The sequence below is a fragment of the Microplitis mediator genome, chromosome 2 (assembly GCF_029852145.1).
Source record: "Microplitis mediator isolate UGA2020A chromosome 2, iyMicMedi2.1, whole genome shotgun sequence".
In the NCBI taxonomy this organism is placed as follows: domain Eukaryota; kingdom Metazoa; phylum Arthropoda; class Insecta; order Hymenoptera; family Braconidae; genus Microplitis; species Microplitis mediator.
In genome coordinates this window covers 24,295,488-24,322,343 of record NC_079970.1, presented here as the reverse complement: position 1 = coordinate 24,322,343, position 26,856 = coordinate 24,295,488, and the positions used below count along the sequence as shown (strand labels likewise).

The 26,856-nt window shown below is 31.2% G+C and overlaps 3 protein-coding genes across 4 annotated transcripts; 1 reads left to right on the top strand and 2 right to left on the bottom strand.

Moving 5' to 3' along the window:
* The first annotated feature begins 1,277 nt into the window (after window positions 1-1,277).
* Window positions 1,278-20,340, top strand: LOC130663872 (plastin-3). 2 transcript variants are annotated; one of them, XM_057463410.1, is made up of 4 exons: window positions 1,278-1,690; window positions 17,656-18,086; window positions 18,161-19,376; window positions 19,458-20,340. In XM_057463410.1, exons 1-4 carry the CDS (start codon window positions 1,640-1,642, stop codon window positions 19,704-19,706), a joined length of 1,947 nt encoding a protein of 648 aa, XP_057319393.1. In that variant the 5' UTR covers window positions 1,278-1,639; the 3' UTR covers window positions 19,707-20,340. The 2 variants fall into 2 exon arrangements, with proteins under 2 accessions (XP_057319393.1, XP_057319391.1); XM_057463408.1 differs by lacking the exon at window positions 1,278-1,690 and adding an exon at window positions 17,390-17,592.
* A 365-nt stretch (window positions 20,341-20,705) lies between these two features.
* LOC130663875 (uncharacterized) lies at window positions 20,706-24,016 on the bottom strand. The gene is made up of 4 exons (XM_057463413.1): window positions 23,698-24,016; window positions 23,243-23,628; window positions 21,354-22,081; window positions 20,706-20,982 (listed from the first exon to the last, which is right to left on the bottom strand). The coding sequence occupies exons 2-4, from the start codon at window positions 23,271-23,273 to the stop codon at window positions 20,767-20,769; spliced, it is 975 nt and encodes a 324-aa protein (XP_057319396.1). The 5' UTR covers window positions 23,274-23,628; window positions 23,698-24,016; the 3' UTR covers window positions 20,706-20,766.
* A 172-nt stretch (window positions 24,017-24,188) lies between these two features.
* LOC130663878 (farnesol dehydrogenase-like) lies at window positions 24,189-26,822 on the bottom strand. The gene is made up of 5 exons (XM_057463417.1): window positions 26,468-26,822; window positions 26,283-26,409; window positions 25,826-25,958; window positions 24,589-24,732; window positions 24,189-24,515 (listed from the first exon to the last, which is right to left on the bottom strand). The coding sequence occupies exons 1-5, from the start codon at window positions 26,766-26,768 to the stop codon at window positions 24,480-24,482; spliced, it is 741 nt and encodes a 246-aa protein (XP_057319400.1). The 5' UTR covers window positions 26,769-26,822; the 3' UTR covers window positions 24,189-24,479.
* Between the last annotated feature and the right edge of the window lie 34 nt (window positions 26,823-26,856).

Here is a 26,856-nt window from a genome sequence, read left to right as displayed (position 1 = left end):
CTGGACACTGGACTCGAAGAACTGAATGGAGTCGATCCATCCCATAGCAGTATGACGCCTCCATATTCAAATTAAACCTTATTCTTATCCCTAAATCTTTTCCGGGTCCTCAATATACATACATCCATATATATATATATATATTTATATTTATAAAATTTATTAATCCATAAATAATATTCCTCAATAACTCATTGACTTTTTTTCCGAAAAATTTCGTAACGAATTCAGATAAAAAATAAGTTTTAACTGATAAAAATAAATCTTACTGATTACAAACGTTATCAATGTCATAAGACTTAAGTGCGATAACAAATAATTACATACAATATCACCAGCAAAATTTTAACTCACCTAAAATTTTGATACTCAAATAAATTTGCCTGAGAATTGCAACGTCCTCATTACAAGACCGCTCATGTTTTCAATTCTCGTAACAAACTTTTAGATAAACATCTAATTAATGACTCATCAATTTTTATATTAAATAAGTACGCACTTATGCTCTTTCATATTTTATTTAATTAAATAATAATTATCATATATATATAATACGGCCTGTATTTTACTGGTTTTCAAATGACAGCGCTCATATTATTAATCCATAAGGTTTATCCATAGAAACTTTCACGACGTAATCACTAAAGAATTTTCAGTCGCAAGGTCGAGAAAGGATTGAGAATAGAATATATATATTTACTCATATCTATGAAATTTCTCCTTCAGTTTTAAATTCAAATTTTTTTACCTGACGACTTCTCTGTCAGAAATTACAAAATTTTAATCAAAATTTGTCTAGTAAATAAAAATTTTTTTTTCAATTGTGTTTAAAAAATAATTAATTACATATTTACATAAAAATATATATAGTAAACTACAAATATGTAATTTTGATACACGTGTAAAATATTGGGCAAGATAATTGATATTAAAAATAAATATAAATATATAATACAAATGAGTCAACTTTTGGAGTAACTGTCACACATTATCCTGTAACAAACGTACTATACCAGTATATATGTTCATATATTATATATATGTATATATGTATATATATATATATATATATATATATATATAAGTCAGGTTTAGTGATTCGTGCATTTGTAGTGACTTGCGCGTCTCTTTCACAACAATATTCCAGTGATATATATATATGTATATATATGAAATATATAAAAATGTATATGTGAGGAGGGTATGTAAGCGATGCCGTTGGTGGGGACGTTGTCTACTCAATTCGCCGTATTTCGGAGCTCGTTCTACTCCCGCTCAGTGTTTAACGTTCAGTTGACTCGGCGATTGGGCAACGTAAACATCTCGCGGTTTTTTTTTTAAATATTCAAATCCTGGATATTATTTATTGTCATAAATCCATATAAAAATAAATAAATAAATAAATAGAAAAGTTCGCTTACGGTAAAAATTGAGGTGTCAAGATTTGGTTCCACCCCCAAAGGGTCAGCGGGTCATTAGTTTGGTAATTAAGTGCGGGTTGGTTTTTTTTGGTGGCATTAGAATTTTGAGCCGAGGCGCGCCTAGAGGAGGATAATAAAAAGCCTGTGAGTGAGAGATAAAAAGAGAGGGTGTGCGGGCGTGGAAAAAGGAGTTGAGATCACGGAAGGATTCAGGCAACATGGCCACTACTATCGACGACCGGCAGGAGCTCTTGGAGCAATTTCAGACGGTTGGTTTGCAATTCATTATTTTTTTTGTTCATTAATTATTTAATTAATCCAATTAATTTACCAGCAGAATTAAAACCGCGGCTTGAAAATTTATAAATCATGTTTTCAGGTAAAAATTACGTAACCCAGGTTTTTTATTACATTTACTTCTATCGATCGGTGGGTTATCATTCGCCGCGTGGGATACCTGGGCACCTCGTGTTGATGCCGTTTTTTTTTTACTAGTATAACTTGCCAACCGGCATTCTTAACTTCTCGCCATCCTTTTGTTACTTTTCTCATCACTCGTCATATTTTTTATTTTCAAAAACTTTTCAATCCATTTTTCAATTTCACTCCGCCCAATTACTCGACAATTCGACTGTTTACTCCAATTTTTTTCATGCCCAACCCACTTTCAAAAATTTTACCTGTAAAATAAAATTTCAAAAAATATCTGAGCTCTTAATTAAGAGAAAAATAAAAATTTTAAACCTAAACCGGTAAATTAAATGTTTAAAAAATAATCTCTTGACGTAAGTAAATTAAATTGTAATCTACGTCACTGAAGAGTAAATTAGAGATAAAAAAAAATTTTTACGGAGTAAAAAACTCGAGATAATTTAATGAAAACATACAGGTGTCTTATCTATTATCAAAATAAATTAATAATGATGCAGTACGTCAGTTAAGACTTTGACGTGTGAATTTATTAAATTTATTTTCATTAATTTTCAAAGCCTCAAGGTCGCTAATTCAGCTTTACATATTTATCTATATATGACAGGAATAATACTTGCGGTTTAAAATAAATATAATTGTTTACATGAACGGGGAAAATTTAACAGATGACTCTTTTTGTGATGCGTCATCTTCTTTTTAAACATAAAAGTATAAATTTCATTGATACATCAAGGAAGTAATTAAAAGTATTTATTTTATCTTCAAAAGTAATACAATTTAATATTTTATTATTTAATGTACTTGACAAATATTTATACTAAGTGCTCATATGTTGGGTTTAATAAAAAATTTTAATGGTCTGAGATTATTTTATAGATAAAAATAAAAAATATATGAAAACCTGGTACTGGTATTTAAATAAAAAAATGTGTTCACTTGTTAACATGTGCGTGAACTCTTATGCATTTATGGATCTCTGTCTTTATTAAACCGTTATATATATAATTTATAAAAATTCCTCGAAACCGGAGTAGCGTTTTATTTTTAAAATAACTTACAAAACAAGTTTAAGCGTTTGCGAATATTGAGTTTCAATAAATTCGACCACTATATATACGATAACACAAACTATTAACATGCATTGAAAAAAAAAAATTAACTTTTGTGAAAAACAAAATTTTTTTAAAGAAAATCAATTAAAATTATTGATTATCAGAAGAATAATTTTCTAGGCGGAAGAAAATCGAAATTTATTTTCCGTACTCCAAAAAATATGGCGACCGTCTTTTTCTTCTCATGCAATAATTTCTTGCGACAAAATTTCTCAGCAATAATTTCTCAAGGCATATTTTCTCACCACAAATGTGAAAAATTCTCCATGAATTTTTGTGTCGGATCAATTTTTGTTTGAGTAATTATTGCTGAGAAATTTTTGCATGAGAAATTATTCCGGATTTATAAAGGCAGGGAGCCAAAAAATATCAGCCTATTTCGGGCTGAACGCAGATTTTTTCAATTAAGGGGGATAGCCACTGTGAAGATCGAAAAAATAGGTGATTTTCGGGAATTTTTTTGACTGAAATAATAAAGGAATTTGGGGGTCGGGTTTTTTTTGTTTTTTAGAGTATACATTGAAGATAATTCTCCTAAATTTTCATTAAAAAATATCATGTTGTTACAAAGTTATAAGCATTTTTGTGGAGTAACAAAAAAATTTCCCCCACCACGGTGTCAACTCTAACTCAAAAACGGATTATCAGAAACAAAAAAACCAAACGGCGTTGTAATCTGTATGCATGTGGTTATCGTTGCACATAGGGGATTTTGAAAATTTGGATTTGAAAAAAAATGGCGACATATTAAAAATTTTTTCGTTATTTTTTCTCATTTTTTTGGATTCAAACAGCCCTAAAAAATCTTAAAAATCAAAATTTTCAAAATCCCCTACGTAAAACTTTAGCTACTGAATAGACGAATACGGCAAAAAAAAAAGTTGCGAATCGGTTCATATTTATGCAAATTACAGATGCCACCAGTTAAAAAAAAGTAGTTTCGAGAAAAACGCGTTTAAAGTTTTTAGTCGATGCAACGGTCAGTTGACGCGCTGTCACAAAAATGACTATAACTTGAAAAATATTCGGAAGTTTCATATAAAACTTTAGATACATATTTTTGAACATATACACTTTGATTTAATAAAAAAAAAAAATTTTTTTTTTTGAAATTTCACAGTGGCTATTCCCCTTAAGAAAACGATTTTTAATGAAATCTACAGAATTTTTCACTGAAAATTTATCAGATTGAAAACTTTAATTTTTAGTAACAAGAAAATACCGTATTTCTAAAAGTTATTTTATGTCAGCGCGCGAGCCCACGTAAAAAAATTCAAATATTTAAATACTGAAAAATTTTTCATTAGCTCAGCTGTCGACCCAGAGGCTTTTCACTTTGTAACGGTCTCCAGATAAACTCGATAAATATTTTTAATAGAAAAAAAAATTTATCTCTCGTGAAATGAAAAATTTAAATTTAATTCTTAATGAAGGCTGTCGATCAAAGACAGACTAAATCCCGTTTGTCAAATTAATATCAAAATATTTTAGGGTAGAGTTTAGTTTTAAGTTTTAAGAGGATAGATGAAATTACATTCTTCCGGCTCGGCATTGTCCTAAAAGTCTTCAATTATTCTATTGATCGTGTTATGCAAAAAAAAACGAACCCCGTCGAGCCCTACTCCGGTCTTCAATACTTGGATTGGTTGTAGTTATATACATATATATAATATATATAGATTATATTAAACTGAGGATGTTTTGACGAGGGTGTACTCGGCACTCGTGAAAAGTATAAAGTATTGAAAAAGATGGGCAGTAAACTCGCCAGACGTACGTATTTCTATGCCTGTAAGTGTTTCATATGCACACGATTCCACCCCTCGTAATATAAAATATACGCAATGGTTCTCAGTTGGGGTGATAAAGCACGAGAGATATCTGGGCTTAGTTACCAGGGAAACGCCTCAATCTTTAGCCCTTGCACTATTTTTAATGAATGTAATTATTCTGAATCAATAACTTCCTTCACCACGTCCATAATTCTGCTGCAAAAATTTGTTAACTTCGAAAAAAATTATCGAGACCATTTGTTGGGAATTTGGGAACCGCGGGTGAAGTTTAGTGTTATCGCGAATTTATTCTCACTAGAGGGTGTCTGCTGAAGCAAAAGGGCTGACAGAGTACTTGAGTCAACCGTTTTATCTCTGATTAAGAGTTTACATACAAATTTTTTTAGCGCAATTTTCCTGTAGTATTTTATCCGACATAAAATAACAATTGTAACCCCGTGTTTAGAAATCCTCCGGAAATTCCTCGCCGCAATATCCTGGTTTTAAATTTCTACTTTGTGCAATACCTTGTGTACATAATTATTAACTCTTTTATAAACAATAAATTCCGATTCATTTAATACACAAACAATTTTGTTATTATTTATTAAAAATTAAAATAAATTACTCATCACTCGGCCTTGAGTATTTTTATTTTCATTGTGAAATTTATTTTTTTTTCGTAAAATTTAACAACGTAATTAAAGTCTGTGTTTTTATAATAATGTTTATTTTCTTTAAATCACCAGCTACTTGTTTATTGATAATTCTCATTATATTATTATAGATATATACATATATATATATACATTTGTTACGCAACAATAATTATTCATAAAATAACACGCCCGTAGTTGGATGCAATAGCTCGTCATTTATTATAAAGACTTTTTTCCAGTGCACTCTACTCAAAATAATAACAATTGCATACATATATACATATATACATATATATAGATGTATATAAAGTTGTGTCTAAGTAAAGGTTGAGAAATAATTGAAACTGGAGGCATTGTTTCCCATAAAATCACTTCTAGGTCTCAGTTCTTGTTGTATATTTATATATTTTTTACTTTTAAACTTTTAAGTAAAATAGTTCACCTCTTTTCTCCTTTTGATCTCAGTTCCTTTTAAAATATTCATAAAAAGTCTTATTGACCTGAAAAGAATCGGATCCAAAACTTTTCTCTTATTATGGAAATTAAAATATTTTATCATAATTATCATTTATAAAATTTAAATAAACTCATAAATTTATATATACTTTAACATCCTAGATATCATGACAAACGTAAATATTAATCATATATCATATATATTTATATTTACATAAATTCATTTAACAAAATAACACGTGGGTTCACGACAAGGTTCTGACCTTGGGGCCATGTAAATTAACGCGTAAATTTTTATTCGATATTCATTATATATATTTTTTTGCAAGCATTTGTATTTTTAAAAAAAGTAAGAGTTGGTATTTATGATTTTGGTGATAAATATATATTATCAGCTTATATATTAAATAGATTAATAAGCAACGGTAGCCAAGCAATTTAATGAAGTACTCCAATAAAATTTTTTAACGTCTTTACAAGTATTTATAAATCCATAAAAAATAATTTATATTAATTGCGGTATAAAAAAATATATATAAAGTTGAGTATTTGAGCGGTAACTCTTTCGTTATTAAATGGAGTAAATTATTAACTCGGTAGTTATTTAAACGATAAGTATGACAAGCACGTGATCACTTTTAGTAACAAGAAAATTACCGTTTTCACTTCCTTATCATTTCTATTCTCATTATTTTTTATTACGAAATGGTATTTTTTTTTTCCTCAAAAAATGTCGTCATGTATTTTCTCTTAATTTTTTTAAATTTTTATCTGGAGAAAAAAAACTCAATGTGATTGATAAGAGGGGGTAAAATGGGACACCATTTTTGAGAAATAAAAATTTTTCATTGAAAAGGGTCAGGGTAAGTTGGGCAGTGAGACTGCAATTGCTGGTAATTTTTTTTTTACTTAAAATTTTGAATTTCCCGCGCTGTCTAAAATAGTGAACTTGTCCTGCCCGTGTAAAAAAAATTCGTTCCTAAAAGATTCCAAAAAAGTTCCACATGTGGAACTTCTAAACATAAGACAGATTAGAACTTCGAATGGAACTTTTTTGGAACGTTAGTAATTTTTATGGTAAACAAAAGTTTTTATGAGCAAATTTAGAGTCAAAAAAGGACGTTCTTGGAACTTTTTTGGAATTTTATATAGACATTCCAAAAAAGTTCCAGAATCACTACTTTTGACCTTTTTTTATGGATTAAAAAAGGCATTCCACAACATTCCAAAATCACTACTTTTACATCTTTTGTAAACTACAGACGTTCCAGAAACACGATCCTGAAGTTAGCAGACAATTAAAAATTTTTGGATTTTATTTCGAACATTTAAATTTCAAAAAAAAAAAAAAATCAAAAAATGCACATGTCGAAAATTTAAAAAACTACAGGTGCAATTTTTTCAAATTTTTTTTTTTTATAATTTACTGTCTAAAATAAAATCCAAAAATTATTAGACGTCGGTTAACTTCAGGATCATCCAGAAACAATCCAAAATAATTCAAAAATTCCATAAAAGTTCCAAGAACGTCCTTTTTTGACTCTAAATTTGCTCATAAAAACTTTTGTTTACCATCAAAATTACTAACGTTCCAAAAAAGTTCCATTCGAAGTTCTAATCTGTCTCATATTTCGAAGTTCCACATGTGGAACTTTTTTGGAATTTTTTTGGAACTAATTTTTTTTACACGGGCGTTGTTTTCTATAAATTGTAACCAAACATTATTGAGAAAAAATTTTTTTTTTACTAAAAACTGGTGTCTCATTTTACCCCACTCTCCCCTTTGTACAAAATAAAAAAAAAATTCCATAAATGACAAGTTACAAAATTTAAAACTGGAGTTGGCAGGCTTACAAGTACACAATTCAATTATTTTTACTTCAATAAATTTATTCAAGCGTTAAAAAATAAATTAATAAATATTTTTTCCATCTACTGGCACAATAGCAATTGATCTATTGAAGTCTGTCGAGTTGAATTATTCGAGAGAAATTGGTAATTCGTTTTAAAAATCTCAGGGCAATAAATTCTGACATTGACCGCTTGAATTTATTTCACGGTCTTAAATTTCCAGTAATTTATATAAATATTTATCGAAAAAAAAACATTTTCTCACACTTTTACTCAGTGAATTTACCAGCGATTTATTTTCTTAGTTATAAATTCATTTTTACTTTGTTATGTCATGGCCGAGATAAAATGTCCAATTGAATTATTTATCTTGCATAAGAATAAAAAGCATAAATCCGTAATCTGGTGAATAACGCGCAGCTTGGACTTGGCAATTTATTTAAATTCATAGCTCGGAGTCCATGTGTGTCAAGATGTAGATAGCAAATTATTCCTAACGCAGTGTAGTAGTGACGTTAAAGTGACTAAACTCAAGATATTGTATAATTGTCCGGTCATATTACTGATGACTCAGTAAGTGATATTAATTGCGATCGCTATTGTGATCATTCTTTCCAATGAAAACTCAACACATTACTCATCTGATCCTTGATTCATCCTTCGTCATTCAAATAAATAAATAATTATTTATTTATTTATTTACTACACTGTAAAAAATCACCGGGGTAAGTCCAAGTGGTGTAGGTGTTAAAATCGGCGGTGTTAAATTTCAACACCGAAAGCGGTGTGAAAATAACGCCGCCGCCGGTGTAAATATTCTGTACCGGTGTTAAAATAACACCGCTGCCAGTGTAAATATTCTTTACCGGTGTTAAAATATATTACCTTGTGAATATTTTTACTTACTCGATCACTATACTTGTTAATAAATGGTATTTTTTATTTAAATTTTCATAAAGAACTGACATTTTTTGTGTTTTATAATCTTTAAAGTAAATACTCCAAGTGGACGCAGTTTACTCCGCTTTTACACCGGTTACTACGCTTTTACACCGTTTTTACTCCGCTTTTACACCGGTTACCCTGATTTAACACCGGTATTTTTGACACCGGTGAATTACTCCTTCTACACCGGTGTAATTTTATTTTAACACCGGGCGGAGTTAAAATGAGTCCATTTTTAACACCGCTCTTTTTACAGTATCCGCTTTTACACCGGTTACTCCGATTTTACACCGCTTTTACACCAGTTACCCCGATTTAACACCGGTATTTTTAACACCGGTGAATTACTCCTTCTACACCAGTGTAATTTTATTTTAACACCGGGCGGAGTTAAAATGAGTCCATTTTTAACACCGCTCTTTTTACAGTATCCGCTTTTACACCAGTTACTCCGATTTTACTCCGCTTTTACACCGGTTACCCTGATTTAACACCGGTATTTTCGACACCGGTGAATTACTACTCCCACACCGGTGTAATTTTATTTTAACACCGGGCGGAGTTAAAATGAGTCCATTTTTAACACCGCTCTTTTTACAGTGTCCGCTTTTACACCGGTTACTCCGCTTTTACACCAGTTACCCCGATTTAACACCGGTATTTTTAACACCGGTGAATTACTCCTCCTACACCGGTGTAATTTTATTTTAACACCGGGCGGAGTTAAAATTAGTCCATTTTTAACACCGCTCTTTTTACAGTGTATAATTATATTTAAATATTCAAATCTATGTAATCCCTGTACACATAAATTATAAACAAAGTGCACGTGTGTTTACTTATTAGACCCCCGGAGTGAACGTCGCGTTGGCACGTGACCTTTTTTTCACTTATCTATTTAAAGTTTTTCCATCCGAGAATAAATTTATAAATAAATATAAAAATTCTTTAATTAATTTTTTTTATTACGTCAAACTAATAAAGTTATCAATTAAAAAATCCATTAAGAGGCAGCTTCAATTTTTTATCAACTTTCAGTAAATTTTATCATTAATTGTTACTTAGTATCAATTATTAATAATTATCTTTAAAAGCACTCGAGTAATTAAATTTTATTTTTAAAAAAAAATTTATCGATTAATAAAATAAAATTACGATTATTAAGATGTTCGAAGAACATTAATTTGAAGAAATGCGTGCAAGTTAAATAAATAAAATAAAAACAAAGGTTACAAGTATGAATGAGTTGCCGTTAAAATAAGGCATTGAAAGGAGTAGGAGTTTTTTATTCTCATGATACCAAAGAACATGAGTTATATACACAGTACACCATATATATAATCCTCTAAGTATATATACCTCCACTTGACTAGCCTTTTACACTTAACATTTATATATATCTATATATCTATATATCTATATATATTACGGAAGCATATTCTCACCGTGCAGACTTTAAGGGCGGGCATTCTTTGTCTTAAAGTATCCCACGGTGAGCATATTATCCATGTATGTACTTATAATTAATCCTTACTATCCTCCAGAAACCTCCATACCGTCATATCACACTACCTGAAATATATAACCCGAGTTCAACGAACCATAATTATTAATTCCGTATACAAACGGGTTTATTTGTATTTTAATTCAAACTTCAATCAACGCGACTAATTGCAAATTCAAATAAGGGAGGGCGGGGAAAAATTTACCCAAGATTTCATGCGTAAAAGATCTATTGGTAAATTAGGGCTCAGACAAAATTTTCATCCCAATCATGGACTAACTTTTAAAATTCGGATTTAAGTCTGGAAGTTCTCAATGAGGTTTTTGAGAATCAATTTAGAATTTTAAGATTGACAACAGTATAGAAAGTTATCCTAGTTTAGTAGGGGAGAGGGGGCAGAGTGGGTCCCTTAAGGAAAATAATTATAATATCGTTAATTTTTTTTTTACGCGTTTCCTTCTTTTTAGACCCTTGATACTTATTTTCACTTCATTATGCTGCGTCCATTAAAATTAAGAATTTTAAATTAGGGGCAAAGTGGACCCTCCAACAAATTTCGGATTTGATATTTTTTATTCTTTACACGTGTGATATTTGCAAATAACTATAAAACGATTGTATTTTAATAGTCTGCTGTGATATAACTTTAAAACGTAATTTTATTATCTCTAACTTTTTTAATAAATTATATTTAATGAGCAGTTTTGGTGGTCTATTTTAGCCCTCATTGTATAAGAAATTTCGATAAGCTTATTATCCGTCCGAATTTATTAGCGTATAGAAAATTTTGAGGGGCCCGCTTTGTCCCCATATTTTTTGAAGTTTTGAAAATTTTAAGGGGCCCACTTTGCCCCTCCTCCCCTACTCAAAGTAGTAGTTACAACCCATTTTACCACTGAGGACTAAACTGGAATAACATAATCTGGATTAGAGCCTCAAAATACTCACAACATACAGGATTAATTTTATCCAGATTTGAACCTCAAAAGTCTCATTCGACGTATTCTCTCCCCTCCCTTTTCTATCTAAAATTTTAAAAAATCCATGTAGGGGAGGGTGGGGCAGAGCGGCCCCCCTGAAATTTTGACCAAAAAAAAAATTTTTTTTTTTTCGGCTAATTACTATAAATCCGATATGTTTGCGTATTTTTATCCCTACGCATGACATTTGGGGCCAAATGGACAAGCCCAAAATTTTGAAAAAGTGATTTTTTCATATTTTTATCGTCAAATTAAAAAAAAATTATTATAATTCCACATTTCTAGCCCTACGCATAACACCTGGGGCAAAATGGACCAGCCGAAACTTCCGAAAAAATTATTTTTTCATATTTTTCGGCCGTTTCTTTATGTAAGAGGCAAATTTGGTCACTAAAAATTTATAAAAATTAAATTTTTTTTTTAGTTGATAAATTTTTGAAATAAAGTAAAATTATAGAATTGATTTTTTTTTTATTAAATAACAATTAGTAATTAAGGTAATCGAGAGTGAACGATTTTTTACGCTTAAAAAAATTTTTTTCGAGTAATGTAAAACCAAAAATAGTTGTCAAGAGAAAGAAATACATTCTTAATAATGAAAACAATTAAAAAAAAAATAGAAAGGAAAAAAAAAATTTTTTTCATCACTTTTTAAAGGGGGACCGCTCTGCCCCACAAAAAAAAAAAAATTTTTTTCAGAATTTTGGCAAAATGTCCATAAATTTGTTCGAAATAGGACAAAAGTAAAGTGTTCTTATGGTTGAAAGCCACAAACAATAATAATTGGCTTAGGGGGGCCGCTCTGCCCCACCCTCCCCTATAACTTTTCATTCATTGCGGATTTTGAGGTCTTACTTATAATTAACTATCGATAAATTACACGCATTTAGACCTCATAGTTCTCATTGAGGATTTTTACTACTGACTCGGGTACTCTCCCTTACATTTTATTCCTCTCGTTCTTCCACTAGTATGTAAATTTAAAATTATTACTCCCCACTGAAGAATTACTCGAGTTTTTATGTTAATTAAACCCGGCAATTAACTTGTAATAATAGAAACAATTATTTTTAACAATTGATGCCTCGGTAATAGGAGTGAATAAATTACTCTTTATTTTTCTCGCAATAAAAAATAATTTTTAAAAAAGAAAGTGATGGTATCTTTTAAATTCCTTCTACCAGGTGGTGAGTGTATCGTATCGTTACAACAGTACTCGTTTAGAATACCAAGACACCAAGGAAATATATACATATATGTCCCATAGGTGTATGGGTACTGAAAGTAGTGGGTGCAAGTATTTTATATACATATATATATAATGTAATGTATAGTATAGAGTATAGTATAGTGGTTTGTACATAACATTCCACACTAAAGATTCTTTGTCGTTGATTCTCGGTCTTGTTTGTCGTTGTCTGCTTTTATTTTTGCCCAGTCCAACGTGACTGGTTTCCCCTTGAACTCTGATTAAAGATACAATGTCCTATAGAACCTAAAAATATATATTTTTAGCCTAAGATCCTGGTAATTAATTGCAGAAAAATAAATTCTTACGTCAATTACCCGCGGTTATATTATTTTATTCAAATTATATACTCGTGTACTTTGGATTTAGTACATGGAAAAATTTACGTAAGAGTCTTACGTACCGAGAGATTACTACGAGTATATAGAGTTACGTTGAAATAGGTCATAAATAGGATTTATGAACACAGCTAAGTATGAGATTATGTTAAGAAATAATAAAATAGGCTAATTAAATGAATTAATCATCATTTATAAGCCGAGATAACGTTTGTTTGTTTGATCTTTGTTCGCAAATAATTTTTCTATAAATATTTAATATTAGATATTATAATATGTCGCTTGTATATATTTATATATGGTGTGATTTATTGTGATAATTGATAATGGTAATTAGAGTAATTGCTCATTTATTGAGTAACATTTTTTTTTTTTTTTTTTTTTTTTTATGGAGGACGCATCGGAAATGGCGAGCGATAGAACAGAACCAAAAATAACTGGCGCGTTTAATTTTTAAAACTCGTTATCAAAACGATAAAAAAATAATACCGATTGTTGGAGAATCATTAAAAGAATAAGTGATGGTCGCGGTCGTGATTGCGATTGTGACAATGCGTGGGTAAAATGAATCACGGGATATATATCAGTCATTGAGTCACGTAAATATTATTTTTCCGGTTTAAAAGTTTAAATAAAAAAAAAACATGTATATATGAGAGATTTAAAAATATGTAAACGGTAATGTTGATGTTGATGTTGATGTTGATTTCGATGGTTAAGTTGTGAATAGGAAGTAAAATAATATATTAAATACCGAGCTCGGAGGTCGGTGACCCTTTTGTCCCAAGAGAGCATACGGTTTTAAAGCTCGATGCGAGTAGAACCGACTACAACTGGATGATAGCAACCAACTAAAGGGCGGAATGATGAGGCGCAAAACGTGGGCACTGGTTATTGCAATTACTCCGGGAAGTCAACATCTTGTCCGGCAACAGGTTTTTAGTTCCATAATGCCCTGACAATTTAAAGATTCTAAGAACCCGCTAATAGACGACCGTCGACGCCCTTTTTACTTTTTATATCCTTATTATTTTAACTATTAATTTTAATTGCCCCACTTTTTTTGGCTATTGGTGAAATCTGCTCGAAATCATACAATTTTTTACAAAGGGGCCGAAGTACACACAAAAAAAAAATTCTCGACTGAAGGTACACAGAAAAAACAGATATCTTGAGTCAAGAAAATATTTTTGAAGACAAACGTTTTCGGGAACCAAGTCACGATTTTCTTGAGCCAAGAGAAGAGAATTCGTCTTGGTTGGAGAAGATTTCTACTTTATCTGAGAAAATTTAGGTCTCCAAAAAAATTTTCTTGAATCAAGAATATTTACCTTCAGTCAAGAATTTTTTTTTGTGTGTAAATATTCTTGATTCAAGAAAATTTTTTTGGAGACCTAAATTTTCTCAGATAAAGTAGAAATCTTCTCCAAACAAAACGAATTCTCTTGGCTCAAGAAAATCGTGACTTGGTTCCCGAAAACGTTTGTCTTCAAAAATATTTTCTTGACTCAAGATATCTGTTTTTTCTGTGTAGAATTTCATTGGAAAAAGTCGAAAACGCGCCGAAATTTTGTTATTCCTAATAAAGAAGACCGGAAATTAGTCAATAAATTGAGTCGACCTATTTTCGGCCATAGTAATATTTCAAATGAAATTATAGAACTCTGAAAAATTTCAAGCAACCCAATATACACAGAAAAAAAGGATTTCTCGCCCCAAGAAATTTTTTTTTCCAGCCCAAGAAATTTTTTGCATTATGAATTGAAAACAGAAATTTTCTTACGGCGAGAATGAATTTTCTCAGAGCAAGAAAAAACTTTTTGAGTCAATAAATTTTTTCCCGTCCCAAGAAAATTTTTGTGTTCAATTTATAATACAAAAAAATTCTTGCGTCCAGAAATTATTTTTTTCTGTGTAGAGTAGAAAAGTTGTGTTCACTACTCGGATCTTTTTACCCAAGAAAAAATTTTATTGTTTTTTTTTTATTTAAAATTTTGTAATCTTATTTAATGAAGATCGATAATTACTATCGCGTCACGTTCAATATAACATCTCATATCACTAGACATAATAAATTTGCTAAACATAGAATTAATATATAATATATATTTATATGTATAATTATTATAATTAAATAACCGATGATGGTACATGCTGGGTACTTTAAGTGTAAACCAGTTGCAGCTGCTAACATCCACATATTCACTGAGTATTATTTTGTAAAATTATAACTCGCAACATGTGTTTCCATTGATAAAAAATTATATTAATCTGATAACAAATACAAGTAAAAATATAAATTGTTATTTATATAAAACGCTAGTAATTAAAATGAGTGCGCGGTAGATAAATAGACATCATAATTAATAATTAAGAATTAGCAGTAAGAAAGAGAAAATGCTGTGACAATAATTGCACGTCTTTAATTCAAGGCCGTCAATTGTCATCCGATATACAAATGTCCTCGACCTGGGAGTTTGACTTGTCTTTATTATTATTATTATTACACACATGTAGCGTACGTGAGAGTAAAAACGTGACGTATAATATAGTGTACCGTCACAAGCGATACCAGTAGAGTACAGCCAGACGAAACTAAGTACATGCTATAAGTATACAAAGTACTCACTTACAAAATCCTCTTTATAATTTAAAACCGCGTCATATTATATTATAAATACGTTCCATGAAATCAATAATTTATTTTACCCGTAAATATTATTTATGACAATTAAAAAAAAAATTTATTGTAATTTCAAATAAGAAAAAAAAATAATATGGAGGTGAAGTTTCCCGTATGAAAATAACATATATGTAAAAATATATGATAAATATCAGAAAATATATGTGGCCAATTTAACTATATTTTCTGATATATTTTTTTTATAGTAAAAAATATAATATTTATCATATACGAGTCCGTATATGCTTAGGATATATAAAATATATATGTCAATCATATACAAAAAATATATTTTTATCATATATGAAAATATATATTCTTGTCATATACGAAAACTATATTTTTTATTATACATAAAAATATATATTTCTATCATATTAGAAAAATATATTCTGATCATATATAAAAACATATATTTATATTGTGTATGAAAAAAAAACTTTATTTGTATGACCAACAATTAAATTAGATCTAAATTTTAATATACTTTTTAAATTGCAGTTAAAATTTTCAAAATTAGTTAATTTTATGCGAATATATATACCCATATACATATACATACACCGAATAAAATAAATATAACAAAGAAAATATATGGTACCATATATAATATAAATTATATGCTACCATATATTTCATTTCTTTCTTATAAAAATTTTAAATTTTTTGAATATAAAGGAAATATATCAATACAATATTTTATAAGGTAAATGTAAATGTATATATATTTATAGCTTCACATAAAAAACATATAAGTTACATATATGGAATATATAAATTTACTACTGTATATAATTTTACAATCGGCCAAAATCTCTATATGATTTTTTATAATATATCATATATTTTTTTGTTGCAAACATATATGACTTTATATATTTGAACCATATATTGTTTCTTCATACACAGAAAAAAAGAATTTCTTGGCGCAAGAGATATTTTGTATGATGAATTGAAACAAAAATTTTTCTTGGCTCAAGAATTTTTTTCTCGCCTCAAAAATTTTTTTCTTGTTCCGAGAAAATTTTTTCTTACCCCAAGAAAAGTTTTGTTTTCACTTTATAATACAAAAAATTTCTTGGGTCAAGTAAAAATTTTCTTAGAACAAGAAAAAATTTTCTGCGCCAAGAAATCCTTTTTTTCTGTGTACGCGTTAATAATTCGTAATTACGATATAAATAAAAATAGCTAGATTTAAACAGTTATAAAATAAACATAAATAATGAGCAATAAAAAAATTTATAGCTGCTACTTTTTTCTTTTTATTGTAATAATTCAAAATGATAAAAGACATAAATCTAAGAATGTCTAGCATTCCACGGTGTCAGTCATCTAAGCAACCATAACGGTGACGACATGGGTTACTAACCAGGCCAACTATTACAAGAGTTTGCTGGAAATAAAGGATATTGTTAAGAAACACTGTTGTTATTATTTTATACCGCATATGCTGCATACATTACAATTAAAAGTTAATGCTGATTTGTCCTTCGGCTCCATTGTACTTGATCTCCGCAGTTCACCATAATCTCTGACACTTTATTTTTTGCTCCTTTCTTGCAACTGCATCCGTGGAAATTAGTCCATTGTATTGTTTGCCATTTAAGTTTAAATTTTTTTACCAAAAAAAGTAAACGCTCCACTGGGATATTTTTTTTTTTGTAGAACTAGAGTTTAATGTCATAAGAAAACGGTCTAGACGTCGGTTTATGGAAGTTAAAGTGAAGAGGAAGGAAGCCCAGCAGACGGAAATTGGGTTATGCCATCAAATTGAGGACAAATTTGAATGTTTTTTTTTAGTAAAAAATTTAATTCGTTTCCTGATTGATCCTTCACCTAATTAGTAGTTTATTTATCGTAATTACTACGAGCATCGCGCGTTATTGATAATCGATTAGATAAAACCCGGCTAAAATTCCTCGAATGTATTTTTTTTTTACATCCAATCTGATAACGATAAGCATCGCTAGTCTCATTGATCTGTCGGGCGTGATACGGTCTTTATTGCTGCGGACTTTATGTAATAGCGCTAATTGAATTTGAATATTTAGTTTTTTTTGTTGGCAAAGTATCCTGGGAATTTAATTAATCGAGCGCGTCGCGGAAATTGCGAGTATGGAGATACTGAATATGAAAAAGTGGGATGTCATTGAGGAGTATTTCGAAGACTTTCATAGTTTCTTTGAACTAGTGGGTGTTAATTTTGATAATTTGTAGGAGTGTGTGACTAAAATGAATTATTTTTGTTGACAGATTGATGAGAACAAGGACGGATTCATCGATCTGACGGAGCTGAGGAACGCGCTGGACATTTGCGGGTTCAAAATGCCAGGCTACAAAGTCCGGCAGATGATTGAGGAGTACGATGACAAGCAGCAGTTTCAGCACAAAGGCCGTCTCTCCTTCGAGGAGTTCGAGAAGCTCTGCAAGGAGCTCAAGGCCAACGAGCTCGGCTCGACGTTCAAGCAAGTGGTCTCCAAGAAAGAGAATCTGGAGACTCTTGGCGGCATTTCCGAGGCATCTAGTGAGGGCACCACTCACTCGGTTAGACTCGAAGAACAATTAGCCTTCAGCGATTGGATTAATACTAACCTGGGTAATGATCCCGACCTCAAACATTTGCTGCCGATTGATCCTGAAGGCCGGCTTCTCTATGACAAAGTCAAGGACGGAATTCTACTCTGGTAATTTTATTTTTCTTTCAAAAAAATCATGTAATTTTGACTGCCTAATTTATTTAATTATTTTTTTTTTTTAGCAAAATAATTAATCACTCGTGCCCGGACACAATCGACGAGCGGACGATAAACAAAAAAAACTTGACGCTCTACAAAAAACACGAGAATTTAACTCTGGCACTGTCATCAGCTCAGTCAATAGGTTGTAACATAGTAAACATCGACGCCCACGATTTGACAGCCGGTAGAAATCACCTGGTACTGGGGCTGCTCTGGCAAATAATCCGCATCGGTCTCTTCAATCAAATAACTCTAGAAAATTGTCCTGGTCTTGCAACGCTGCTCCAGCATGGCGAGAAAATAGAAGATCTCTTGAAATTATCCCCCGAAGCGATCCTCCTGCGTTGGGTTAACCATCACCTAGAGAACGCCGGGGTCGCTCGTCGGTGCAACAACTTCCAATCAGACATAACCGACTCCGAGGTTTACACTTATTTGATAAAGCAAATTGCGCCCAGCAGCGCTGGAGTCACTCTGGAAGCGCTGATGGAGCCTAATCACATCACGCGAGCTGAAATAATGTTACAGCAAGCTGGCAAGCTCGGCTGCAGGACCTTCGTTACTCCCAATGATGTCGTCAACGGTATCTACAAATTGAATTTGGCGTTTGTTGCCAACATGTTCAATAATTACCCGGGATTAGACAAACCCGCCGAGAATATTGAGGACCTCGGCTCCCTGGAGGAAACCCGCGAGGAAAAAACATACAGAAATTGGATGAATTCAATGGGAGTTTCGCCGCATGTTAATTGGCTGTACTCAGACCTCGCCGACGGGTTGGTCATCTTCCAGCTCTACGACATCATCAAGCCCGGGACCGTAAAGTGGCCGAAAGTCCACAAGAAATTCACAAAACTGAGGAAGTTCATGGAGAAACTCGAGAACTGCAACTACGCCGTTGACTTGGGCAAGCAGATGAACTTCTCCCTGGTGGGAATCGCCGGCCAGGACATTAATGACGGCAATGCCACGCTGACTCTTGCCCTGATTTGGCAGCTCATGAGAAGCTACACGCTATCAGTGCTGTCCGGTCTCGTCGGGACATCCGGGAAAACTGTCGAGAAAGAAATCGTACAGTGGGTAAATTCAAAACTACAGGCCGCTGGTAAAACCAGCAGCATAAAAAGCTTTCAAGATGAGGCCATTTCCAGCGGCAGACCACTCATTGACCTCATTGACGCCATCAAGCCCGGAATTGTTAATTACGAATTAGTCAAAACCGGCGACAATGAAGAGGTAATTATTTTTTTTTTTTATCAAGCCGCCTCATAAATAACCAACAGACAATTAATTATTTTTTAAAAAAATTTATTTTAGGATAATCTGGATAATGCGAAATACGCGATTTCATTGGCACGAAAATGCGGGGCCCGAGTTTACGCACTGCCAGAAGATATAACAGAAGTTAAACCGAAAATGGTGATGACAGTATTTGCTTGTCTAATGGCCACTGATTACGTTCCAAACATGGACTCTAAACAAAACAACGTAACGCAAAATAATGTAAACAATGTCAATAACGTCAACAACGTTAATAATGTCAATAATGTCAATGGACAATCATAGATTTAATTTTATTATCATTAATTTGTTTTTTGTACGTAATTACATTATCATTAATTAATTATTATGATTAATTCATTGTATATATGTCTACTTGCTCGGCTAGATAATTGAGTAATAATGGGAACCAAAAATTACTGGGGACTATTTTTTTTTCGACTGATTTTTTCTTTCAGCAACCGCGTGAATATTTTTATTTTTAAATTACACAGCTTATAAATTATGTTAATTACTATCGTTATCTTTTGCACGAAATTAAATCAAAATTATGTATGGCATTCCAATAATAATAATAATTATTATTATTATTATATTTTAAAAATATTTTTATAGTTTAATTGTATTATTATTTAATTTAATTGCAATGAAATTAATGCGCACATTAATTGTGTAATCGACGTGCCATTAATACGTACGGAAATGTCGATAGTTTAGAATATTATCATTTATTTATATATTATATATTATATATATAAGAAAAAAAAAGTATATTAATTAATTAATTAATTATATTATTCCTTTTAAATAATTTGTACTTATTAGGTAGTCTATTAATTAAGTCTTGGAATTAAATCGGTAGATAAAACAAGTAATTAAATAATAATTGATTTGAGGAAAGCAGTGAATTTATTATATGAGCATTGATATGAATTAAAATATAAAGGAGACTGGAATTGCTGTACGAGTTTAAATTAACGCAATAATTGCTTCGTATTTAACGTAATTAGATAATAATTTCTTAAAACATTTTAATCTTTGTAAAATTTATACGTAAATTTTTACTGAGTTTATTTATAAATACATATGTTACTAAGTGCGGAATTTATAAAATAAATCTGCGAGTAATTAAAACCCTAAGGGGGCGATTGCAATTTTTTAAACTCTATTTGAGTTTTAAAATAGAGTGCGTGGTTATTAAATTTCTTAAGGATAATTTAATTATTTGTGATTGAGAGTGTACATGATTTATATGTAATCGTAATTTAAATAAATAAATTGATCTTTAAACGAAAAAATGATTTTATTACTCTTACATTTTAATACATTGAGTGTAAATATTTTTTTATTCCTTGCGCGCAGGATCGTTGGCAAATAATGTCGCAGTAACGGGCGAGGGAATTCGCTTGAACTCATCGGCAGCTGGTTCAATTGATTCTAAATACAGATCAATATTTTCATAACTGTTACCTTTATTTTTCTCAAAGTCAACTGTCGCTATATTTTGGCTGTGAGACTGGAAACCATAAGGCGCCACGACGAATGTCGTCACCGATGATACCTAAAATATTTCATTTTCATTTAAATACTTCATTTTTTTTTTAATTCATCTAGACTTAATACACTGTAAAAAATTCGCGGAGTGAATGCGGATTAAGTCCGGAGTGAATGCGGAGTGAATGAATTTTTAATTATTCACGAAATTCACTCCGGAGCGGAGTTTTGTAAATATTATTAATAAAAAATAACTCCACTCAATAAAATCGAAGTAAAAACTCGCGTATTACATTATTGATCAGCTGATACGCACACACGTACGCACACACATGTGGTGGAGTGAATACGGAGTGAATTCGGATTTAATTTCAATCCGAATTCACTCCGGATTTTTTACAGTGTATTGCTGGTAATTGAAGAAAAAAAAAATATTACCATAGTGATATTTAAAACTGGAGGTCTATTCTTTGCTTCTTGAACGGCTCCAAACATATAAGGACTTTTCTTGGTGCATTTATTGATATTTCTGGTCTTATCCATCGCAATCATCGGGCTCTTATCCCCGTAAGCAAACGTCTCAATATGCAATTTGTCCCCGCACTTGCTGTCCCAGCGCACGCTTTTGAATTTAATCTGTTTGGAGACTTCGAAAGTGGTCTCGCATTCTCCAATAGTAGAATTTTCCGGCCCAACGACTTCAACGAACGCGAATCTCTCCCCTCCCTTATCAAACTTATCGAACCCGAAATTCAAATGACTGGCAATTGACCTGAACATGTTGAGCTTGGCCTCCGACACCGAGCTCGGGATCTTCAGAGCCTTGATCCCGCGCTTTTCATAAATTATTTCAAACTTATCGTCGATGATATCCAGCATCGGACCCTTGGGCTCGCTCTCTATTATTTTCCTCGGGGACGCATTGTCCATTTCGTAGTTGTGTAGCTCCGCTTCCCGGACATGACACTGCAAGGCGTCAGTCCGCTCGTCCTCTTTGATCGAGAATGGCCGACATTTCAAACCAATCGTGACATTCGAACACATCAATTTGTTTGTTTGCGGATCAGTCAGTGATAAATTAACACCAACCCGAAATATATATTCCGGACCGAATTTCCATACTTCCGGTGACTCTTTCTGACAAACATCAAACCCAATAAGACCAACTAAAATTTTTAAAAGATTAATTTTTTTATTAAACTCAAAAAAATGCAAAATAAAAAGTCGTCGCTCCCGAGTTGAAATTTAAACCGTAGATTGATTGCACTAGACGTTAAAATAGTAAATTCAACGTTTCAAGACGTAAATAGATGTAGTTAACGTACGAAAATGTAAATAAGACTTGCGTAATCGTAGACACATCTTTTCAAAACTTGCAATACAAAAATTGAACTATAATGGAAACATTTCGTTGCCAAAAAAACGGTTCCATGACAACTGATCCCAGACAAGTGATCACACGATAATGGATCCCACTGACAAATTCATAAAAGAATTAATTATTAATTAATTACTATGACATGAGTAATTAAAACTCACTGTTGTAAATATAAAAAGTTAAATTATGTAAATTAGTTGTTGATAAAAATCAATTGACGATCAATTGTTGATGGGATCAGATGTCGGTGGGATCAATTTGTAGGGATCACTTGTCGTGGTATAAAATTGTTGGGATCAGTTGACGGCACACCAAAAAAAACATATCTAGCAGTCAGCCCTATCCAAAAATTCCCATAGAATCCAATCAAATGCGACAAAACAGTCTATAGGATTCTATGCAGTTTCTGTCGCAGTTGAGTAGATTCTATAGGAATTTTTGGATAGGGAGAAGACGAGGAATAAAAATTTCAGCAGTTTTCGAAAAATATTTCAAGCCTTGTAGGAGATAATTCTACTGATGGCTCGTAAGCTAATTAAGAGAGTTAGAGGCTCAAAGAGTTATCTCTTGCAAGACCCCAAAACATTTTTCTTTTAAGTCAGTAAGATCCAAAGAAGCACAAAATACGAGCCATTATTAGGAGAGATTTCCTGCGAGGCTTGAAATTTTTTTCAAAAGCTGCTTAAATTTTTGTTTCTCGTCTTCTGACAGATATGTTTTTTTGGCAACAAAATGTTTCCATTATAGTTCAATTTTTGTATGGCAAGTTTTGACAAAATGTGTCTACGATAACGCAAGTCTTATTTACATTTCCGTACGTAACTACGTCTATTTACGTCTTGAAAGGTTGAATTTACGTTTTCAACGTCTAGTACAATCAATCAACGATTTAAATTTCGACTCGCGCTTTTACTCTATTTTAAAAATAATAATAATTTTGAGTACTCACTGACGAACGGTATCAAACTCAGGGTCTTCATCCCGGTAAGTTAGATAAGATTCTGTAGCAGTAATAAAGTAACGCATAGAAGATACTTACAACGGCTTTTATATTAATTCATAACATCTATTACAACTTGATGCGTATTTTGATTAGTATAAATTGCGAAATTACACTGGACTTTAAATGTACTCAGCTCATCGGATTGACATTCATCACCCATTTAATTGGATAATAGTTATTATTATATATTAGAAAATTACATTCACTCAAAATTCTAAATAATAATAATAATAATAATAATTGTAATAATGAATTTACTACATTATATATTTAATTGCATGAAATTTATATCAAAAGCAAACAAAATGAATAATTTAAAAATTTAATTCCCGCTGAAAAATAAATATTTGAATTAATTAATAGATTTAATTATTTTATGCAGATAATGAGAAATTATTTACCATTTGATGTGGGCGAGCCAGCCGATTAATGGACAAATCGGATATTTGAGCAGCACATAAGAGAAGACGAAAACAATAGTGACAGTAATGAACACAAACAAATATTTACAGTAATTTTTTAAAATATTTAAACAAATAAAATGTCTTGTTTGGACGGTATTGTTGTAATTTAATGAGTCTATTGATAATGTACCGGGTACTCGGCTCATTTTGTTGTTAATTTTATTATTATTAATAAGATAAATGTCAGTTTAAATAGAGACGCAGCCGTGAGATTGAGTTACAGAGCACCGTTGATGACGAAATTCAAAAACAAACTGATGTCGAAGGATAAAATGTTGAGCTTTTAAAGCGTCTGCTGCTGCTGCTGCTACTTGTTCTTATTATTATTTTTTTTATTCAACTTATTTATCTATTTGCAAATCCTCAGGTAGATTTTAAACCGATGTCAAGTCGCGGGCTCACGGATATGAAAGTTCAATAAATTAATATCGTTATTGAATAGTGGATTTTGTCGAGCATGAAATTCAAATTGACGGGATATGAGAATTGACCAAGTACTTTTATTCAATAAAATTTTTATTTCCTCCGGTATCTCATTTTATTGGACCGCGAGTTAAATTTTATTCAATTCTTTACTGTTTTATATTTGCTGATAAATTATTATTATTTTTATTTTTATTAAATTTACATTCTATCCGCAATAAAATTTATATTAAATACAAAGCATTACAAAAATATAGTCAATTAATATTTCATTAGTCATTTATATTTTTTTTTAATCAGCGTCTGACAGGATTAACCACGATGTCATCGATCTGTAATTAATAATTAAAATTTTAATGAACTAATCATACGAAAAATGAATAAATTAAAATTTTAAAAACACACTTGGACATGCGGGGGCGCTGATAGTGCGAACATCAAACAATCGGCCAAGTCCTTGCTTTCCAAATACGGAGCGATATTGTAAATTTGCTCGTCGAATCCGTTGGATGCGAGCAACTCCGTTTTAACGAGAGCGGGATAAATTCCCTGGTAAAAAAATATTCATTGATAAATTAAACATTACATGCACATTAGGGTGAGCCAAAAAAACCAACCAATCGAATTTATGTCTTAAAAAGGACCTATATATCGAGAAAAAAATTCTCCCATTGGGCAAAATTTGAAAAGGTGTCGGGAGCCATTTGAAATTTCCCATTTAAATAACATGCAAAAAAAATTTTTTTATCAAAAGTATTATAACTTTTGAACCGTGTGAGACAAAAATTCGGCTCAAGAATATTCTTCTAGGGCATTAAATTTCTTTAAAGAAAGTCCTGGGAGTCGAATTTGTAAACTTGATATTTCGTATACTAACAGGCTATCAAAGTCTAGAGTAAACAGAATCATACAAATTTAAGGCTTTATTTTGATTTTCCAAAAACTTTTCTTTTATTGTGATCGATAACAAAATATTATTTGTTACAACGTGGATATTGTTGGTGATTTCATTGCACAACATGTGGAACAAATTTTCTCGTAGTATTGATATTTTTAATAATAAAGCCTTAAATTTGTATGATTCTGTTTACTCTAGACTTTGATGGCCTGTTAGTATACGAAATATCAAGTTTACCAATTCGACTCCTAGGACTTTCTTTCAAGAAATTTAATGCCCTAGAAGAATATTCTTGAGCCGAATTTTTATCTCATACGGTTCAAAAGTTATAATACTTTTAATCAAAAAAATTTTTTTTGCATGTTATTTAAATGGGAAATTTAAAATGGCTTCCGACACCTTTTAAAATATTGCCCAATGGGAGAATTTTTTTCTCGATATATAGGTCCTTTTTAAGACGCAAATTCGATATGTTGGTTTTTTTGGCTCACCCTAATGCACATATATTATGATACTGGAGGTAGCAGACGTCTAATAATTTTTGGATTTTTTTTTAGACGATAAACCAGAAGAAAAAAAATATTTGAAAAAAATGCACCTGTAGTTTTTTAAATTTTCTAAATGTACAGATTTTTAGTTTTTTTTTTTTCTTAAAATTTAATTGTTCAAAAAAAAATTCAAAAATTTTGAATTGTCTGCTAACTTCAGGATCATCATATATTTATGATAGATATGACAGCGTACAGTGACACGTATTTTATCTTTGTTTTGACGTATCTCCGACTTGAGTGTTTCAGTCAGTGCGCGCAATGCAAATTTACTCGCTGGATATAAATTTATCGGCATCGGAGCTAGAGTTGGATTGATACCAAAAACGCTGTAATTTAATTATTTTATTTTATTTTTATTGGAAACTTATACTCTCATAAATATTTAATATCATACTGGTATTTATATCAGCGTATTAATTACACTAGAAATTTTTTTTTATGTTCTAGGATAATTTTCATTGGAATGCAATGAAATTACAAATAATTAATCAAGATATTTAATTAAATTTTATTTAAAAATACAGTAATTTTTTTTTTTTAATTCTTAATTAATTTTTTGTAATTTTAAATTAAAAATAAAATTAATTGACTTATGAATAATTAAAAATAAAATAAAATTTTTGAATTTCCATTAAAGTTAATGAACTTACCTGTTGATATTAAAAATGTGCGCTTCATTTTTATGTTTCCGCATTGACTTCAAAGCCTCTCTTATGCAAATTGTCGGGGCGATGACATTTAAATCCATAACTTTACGAAAATCTTCAGTTTTTCCGGCTACAAATAAACGTATAAATTTTAATACTGATAATTTATTCGCTAAATAAATAATTACCTCCAAGTGTCCCATCTTTGACAGTCCCAGCATTATTGACCAGAATATGGACACCGCCGAAATGTGTGTCGGCGTACTCGAATGCTTTTATGATGTCACTTTCGTCGAACAAATCGCACTTCATGTAATGAAACGCATGTTTAGAGGAAGTATTTAAATTCGATAACTCTTTGAGTTTATCTTCGCGACGAGCTAGACCGAGGACATTTAACCCATTGGTAGCAAGTGCCTTAGCAATAGCTGCGCCTATTCCAGAACTGGCTCCAGTGACGACCGCTAGTTTTCCGGCCCAACGTTCCATTCTCGTCGGGTTTTAATTAAATACTGAAGAGCAAAGTACGCAGAGCCATTGCTGGCAGTGTTGTAGTTTGCTCAGCTCATACATATGA